The sequence below is a fragment of the Maylandia zebra genome, linkage group LG10 (genome assembly GCF_041146795.1).
Source record: "Maylandia zebra isolate NMK-2024a linkage group LG10, Mzebra_GT3a, whole genome shotgun sequence".
Classification (NCBI taxonomy): domain Eukaryota; kingdom Metazoa; phylum Chordata; class Actinopteri; order Cichliformes; family Cichlidae; genus Maylandia; species Maylandia zebra.
Window position 1 is genome coordinate 21,093,928 of NC_135176.1, and position 6,333 is coordinate 21,100,260.

Here is a 6,333-nt window from a genome sequence, read left to right on the forward strand (position 1 = left end):
TGGTAACTTCTTGTTCCAAAAAACTAAGCTGGCGTTATAGACTGACATGGAATTTGATTTAAAAAAAGATCCAAGCTGAGACCACTGTTCAGGTAAACTTAAAACATTCCAGTGTGGACAGAAAAGCACAAGCTTCAGGCCTTTATCTCTTAGAAAGGCTTTTACAGAATGACTTAATCAGGGATGACAGTGAAAATAATCATGAGAAAATGATGCATTGCTTTAATCCTGTGGACTTCAAATTAAACAGTATATTTTAGTAATTTACTATGTTCCCCTTCACTTTTCTCTTCGGGTGTACTTCTGTGTGAACCGTCTTGGCGTCCAAACCATCATTAGTTTCACTACATGTCTCTCCACCACGTACAAAGTGCTGCTTGCTTCCCTCTTTCGCTTTTCGTTACCTGCTGTCAGACGTGAAATATGTCAGTCTAAATATAAAGGTCAATAAGAGAACACAGGAAATGAACACATTGCCTCTAAACATAAACCACAAGTAATTCATTGTATCTCTCACTTCCCAGCACTCCACTCTATAGACTTGTATTTCTACCTTAAGGGTAAGCGTAACATTTACTGTAAGTGGTTTTAAATTCATCAGTCACAGGTCAAACAAAAGAATAGGTTTGCTCTCTTGTTTGAGCTTATTCTTAACTTCCACCATTTATCAAACAATAAAATAATTCCTGCTTACTGCATTTCCCTCATTTTCTCAGTTTGTTTTTGGTAGGTTTCAGTTCTTTCTGCAAGATTTGAGGTCTTCTGACCTGCTGGCGTGTTCGTATTAAATGCGCGCTTGCATCCACATTATTTTATTCCAGACATTCATGTTCATGCACCCTGATGTGTATCTGCCAAGTCTGCATTTGCTGTATTAGCAGGGTGCACGGCAAAGTCTCAGACGGAAGAAAACTACAAGACTTATCTCTGTCACACAGCTTTTGGCCGAGCCATCTGACTGCTGGTTTATCTGCTCTGATGCACACCCTCTCACTGGGAAAGTGCCACTCCGCCCCCTCCTCCACCTCCTCATTCCTGCTGACTCCCTGCTCGCTGTCCTCTCTCGCCTCGTCGTCTTACCCCTGTCTGGATGCCAGTAGCTGCTAGTCATGGAGGATGCAACAGTCACACACGAGTAAGTGTTTGTTTTTGTTTTTTTGTCCCCACCACTACACATTGTTGTCAGCGCTGAACACAATAGAATTACAGCCAACAGCTCTTTTATCTTACCCAACTTAATAATGCTGCTGTGTTTATTCTCTTCTGCCTCTATGATAAATCATAATAAAAAAAGAAACAGAAGCTTTTGAATCTGTTGTTACTGCAGCTCCTGCATTTGCACTTCTTGGATTAAAATGCCAAGCTCAATGTGATGTTTGCTTTTAATGCAGAAAAACACGAGGCCAGGTTGCTGATTTGAAATTGTTTCTCTTGCACTTGAGTAACAGTTGACATTTAGATGATGGTGAACCCATCTAACAATATATTTATTCAAAATTTAATTTCAGTGCAGAACCGTTAGTAAACATACCTTTAACATCAGCATTACAAGACGAAGAAGGGGAAAAGGTGGGGGTGTTCACCGCACCTTCAACATCTGTATTACAAGAGGAAGAAGGGGAAAAGGTGGGGGTGTTCACCGCACCTTCAACATCTGTATTACAAGAGGAAGAAGGGGAAAAGGTGGGGGTGTTCACTGCACCTTCAACATCTGTATTACAAGAGGAAGAAGGGGAAGAAGTGGGGGTGCTCACCACAGACTCAGCAATAGCATTTCAAGAGAAGGAAGTGGGGCGGGTCACCACAGGAAGTGAAGATAATTGGGGGTCAAACAAAGCCCCTGCTGCGTTGGAACCAGTAGTGACGCAGCCCGGCCTTGGCATCACCAAAACCACCATCACCACCATCACTCAGACTGGAGGGGACTGGAGCACTGGCCTGCTTGATGTCTGCAGAGACAAGACAACATGTAATGTAGACACACAGCCAGATACTGTATTCCTATGTAAGCCCAGGCCTCTCATCCACAAGACAGTAAGCAAATGTGACATTTCCTTTTAACCCTAAATAATTTAGATTACTTTATAAACACAATAATATTAAAAAAAAACATAAATATTGATTATTCTAAATAATAATGCCGAATGAAGGCCATAACAGGTTCAACTCATATTAGATTTTTGTCTAGCTTTTGGTAAAAAAAAAAACCCTGATACACAAAAACAGCAACTCAGCTCATAAAAATATGGAGCAATCTAAAAGTAATGGCCATGCTGTCCAAAGAGACCATTAAAAGGGAGACGCTATAAGGTCACAGAACTTGATGGTCACACCTCATATAAGAGCTCTTCTTTAACAGCAGCTCCTCCACCTTTTGAACTTTAACTTCTTGAACTGTAAGACCATCCTTGGGTTGCTATGGTAATATAAGCTAAAAATAAAGGCCTGATCGACATAATTCCCAGCCCTCTGCCCCACTGCAATAAACTTACACTTTCTGCATTAACTCATTTGAGGAGGCTCTCCAGAGGTATGCTGTTGCCCTTCTACATAGACCTCCCTTAATGACATGCTTTCAGTTGGACAGAGGGCTGGGAATTATGGTGACCAAGCCTTTATTTTCTGTTTTTATTCCCATAGCAACAGACGTTTAATGCAGTATAGGGTGGTACATTGCCCTGCATGAAAATATATATATATATTTTTAATATCGTGGCTGTAAATGGTCTGTAATACATAAAATATTTCACAGAGGTCACTTTGACACCCTCAGAGATCCTAAGGGGCTTTACTGTTTCACGTTGCATTATTCCAGCTCAGATCATCACTCAGCCTCTGCTGCTGATGGTGCAGTCTCGTTGGAACTAGGTGACCATTCACCAGCTATCCAGAACTCCATTCAGCTAAACCATCAGATGTACCATAGCATACAATATGAAAAAAAAAGGTTTGAAACTTAGTCTTAGTTTAGAGCCAAGTGCAAATAATTTCAAATAGCAGCAGTTTCAGATATCCATTTACTACCTTTTTCTTCTTCCAGCGGTGCTTTGCATTCTGCGTTATGTCAATATATTGAGATATAGTTAATACTATAATTATAATATTAATATTAATGAATATTACCCATTTATTTTATAGTTCAGTTGCATCATTTCAGTTTTAACAAACTTTTAATAACTCATCTCTTGCAAAAACAATTTAGTATTTAAGCATTTTTTATCACAAGATTATTTATTTTCAGCACAACTGCTTTAAGTAGCTTTTCTTTTAATTAAGATTGCGTAGATTTTTCTAAACTGAAAATGATTGGGAATATTTTGCTTTTCACTTAACTTGTTTCTACAAAATGAAGAGCCAATACATCATCATTGTCTCTTTCTAAATGTACTTTTGGATCTGACAGAGACATATACGAAGGATTTTGTCTGGCGTAAACAAACACTCATGTACCCACATGATGTGCTGCGTTGTGCTCGCAGGTATTCTCGGGGCTCTCGTGCCGTGCTGTTTAGACCTGAGTTTAGCTCACCAATACGGGGAGTGTCTGTGCATGCCTCTACTACCAGGATCCACTTTTGCCATTCGAGTTGGGATCAGAGAGCGCTACAAGATACGGGTGAGTGTGTGTCTATGTGTGTGCAGGTATACAGTATGCTGTACTGTTGTGAGAGCGTCCTTGAAGACAGAGGAAGGCAAATTTGTCAAAATGGACCCTGTTCATAACACCATAAAGTTTTCAATGAAACAGAAACTGCACCACCGCACTCAGTTTTTAGTGCTGTGACGTTTCAGCCATTTTTAAAACTCCAACTCTAGTAAATGGAAAATCGACCCTTGTGCTGCTTCTTTCTAAGTGGTTATCAGTAAAATATTCATGTTATTTGTGTAAATGAAGTTCTGTGTTTGCATTTTTCATCTTATCGTGTACCCATCCTGCTCCCACTACATTGTTGTTGTGTGTGTGTGCTTCTGTATGTGTTTGCATGTAGACATGCACTCATCTGTCCTGCATGCTTATCCACAGGGAAGTGTGTGTGAGGACTGGACTACAGTGTATTGCTGTTACCCTCTGGCTGTATGTCAGATGATAAGAGAAATGAAGTGGAGGATGAAGACTCAGACATATCATGTGTCTACTACACTCGAATGCTCCTAAAGAAACAGCAAATGAGATCTTTTTTTTTTCTTCTTTTTTTCAATTTATCATAAATGTGTGAAGAGCAGCAGAGATTACTGGTATGAACAATAGGATGAATCATTACTCTGAGGTTTGAACTTGCCCCTGAGGGCTTCTTGAATAATAAAAAACAAGCCTGTGATACAAATTCTTAAAAGTGATAGAAAAGGGAAAACTTAAAGTAATGGCATACACTGTGTTAAAGGTACATCTGTAAGACGTGAACCAACACAGATGAGTTTCTTGCCTTTGTTCAATTGCAGATATTTTTAAATGTAGTTAGTTCAAAGATCGTTAAAAGCCATTAAATCTGGATTAATGCATATAGAATAATGCAGAGCAGTTTTTTTATGAAGGTATTGATCCGATTAATTATATTTGAAAGATCAGCTTAACCAACTTTTTACTGCAGCATTAAATTCCGGCACTTATAATTCTTAAATCATCTATAATTTTGGTTTTAGAAACAGCCTGGGTTAACTTCTGTGACTGAGGTAACTGCGCGCCATTTTACATAATGAAAATTTAGAAAGACTCAAGTAAGTTTAGCTTTTTACAATGCCTGTTACCTACACCACTGAAGCCGCTATCACACAGACACTTTTAACACATCAATAACTAGAACACACACAGAAACAAGATGAGCTCCTTACAGTTAAAAAAAAAGGATGTGTGATTGCATTAGGAATTTGTACTTAATATTGGGAAACTTTAATAATGGAGAACAACAAAACACATCAAAACAAACTAAAACACACATTCATTTAAAAAAAAAAAACTAAATATATTCTTTCTGTTTTCGTAATCTCTTGTCAAAATATGCAGTTTTACTTTTTAATTTTTTTTATATATGTAAGGGAATTTTACTGTTTACTGGTGTTGGTGCTAAGTACCAGCCCTGCACAGGTTGGCACATAACAGGCTGATTTTTTTTTTTTTTTGATAATGTAATGTTTCCTCATGCGGCCATTCTGTTAGTGCATAATCATGCCTGTCTAAACTGAAAGATGATTTTATCCAAGATTAATATAATGTTTGTAATCAATACATTCATTGACTATAGTAATATATTCTTACATGTAACCAGTCTAGACTTTTAAACATTGTTCCAGTGGTTGTTCTACTCACAACAAAGCTTAACACTGTCTGCTATGTTTTGTACCTTTTGCAATTTCTTGATGTTTTAAACCTTATTGCTGGGCAATAATGAGATGAAAGCACAGACTCCATATAAAAGATATGTTTGAACATGAAGTCACCCCCTGGTGAGTGCAGAAAAATTGTGAAGCTTCAAACTGAGTGGTTTTTTTTTTATGCTTTTACTGTCTGGGTGTTTTGAAACCAGATATGACTGATGGTTGATGTAAGTATGTAAAATGCAATTTTACTGCATTTTTTAAAGAAGAAAAGTCACAGTATAACTTAAAAAAAGATGAAATGGTGTTATATATAGATCAATAGAATGACAAAAAGCAGACTTGCTGGTTATCAGTAGTGTCCACTGATCCAGTGGGAGTGAGTGGTACAACCAGGATGTAAAAGCTCACTAATCTGAACATAAGGAGTTGTGAAAGTATTCACCAAAGTCTCGCAGGAACACTGGACCATTGCTCGGACAAAGAAATAATTACTTTCAATAACAGAGGTGTGATGGAATTAAAGCATGATCATTTCCACATCAGATGAAACACAATGCAATAAAGCTGGGCAATGCTCTGCAGATGATAAAAACAGTATCATACAAGACAACCATCATGTTTTATCAAACCTGAACACCTAATCAAATGTAACACCCAGACCTCTGAGGGAGGGGAAACCTCAGGATCAGATGGGTCAAGGATTGTCATTCACTATGGGAACCTAACTGTTTGTCTGTTTGTTTGCATATTTAGTGGCATAGAGTTAGGTGGCTCTGACTAAGAACCTTAAGAATACTGCAAGCTTACTGACCAGCAACTTGCCATTTAAAAAGTAAAGCTCGCCTTGCTTTGTCCTCCTTTTTGAAATGTTTATTTGCATTTCAGAGCAAAACCCCCATCAGCAACCCATCAGGAGTTGCCCCCTGCTTCATTCATAGTTTTCACATGACATCAAAGCTACTGGGACACCACGACATTAATGTGACAAATTAATACTACTGGAATTTTCTGGCCCTA

The 6,333-nt window shown here is 38.2% G+C and overlaps 1 protein-coding gene across 1 annotated transcript; it reads left to right on the forward strand.

Moving 5' to 3' along the window:
* The first annotated feature begins 1,002 nt into the window (after positions 1-1,002).
* plac8l1 (PLAC8 like 1) lies at positions 1,003-5,564 on the forward strand. The gene is made up of 4 exons (XM_004550337.5): positions 1,003-1,135; positions 1,509-1,969; positions 3,480-3,616; positions 4,025-5,564. Exons 1-4 carry the CDS (start codon positions 1,110-1,112, stop codon positions 4,154-4,156), a joined length of 756 nt encoding a protein of 251 aa, XP_004550394.2. The 5' UTR covers positions 1,003-1,109; the 3' UTR covers positions 4,157-5,564.
* Positions 5,565-6,333: the final 769 nt, after the last annotated feature.

Bases quoted from the DNA above. Each gene is read 5' to 3' on its own strand.
- plac8l1 (XM_004550337.5), top strand. From the start codon at position 1,110: ATGGAGGATGCAACAGTCACACACGA. The intron at 1,136-1,508 runs GTAAGTGTTTGT...ATTTAATTTCAG, and splicing joins GATGCAACAGTCACACACGA to TGCAGAACCGTTAGTAAACA. The intron at 3,617-4,024 runs GTGAGTGTGTGT...GCTTATCCACAG, and splicing joins GAGAGCGCTACAAGATACGG to GGAAGTGTGTGTGAGGACTG.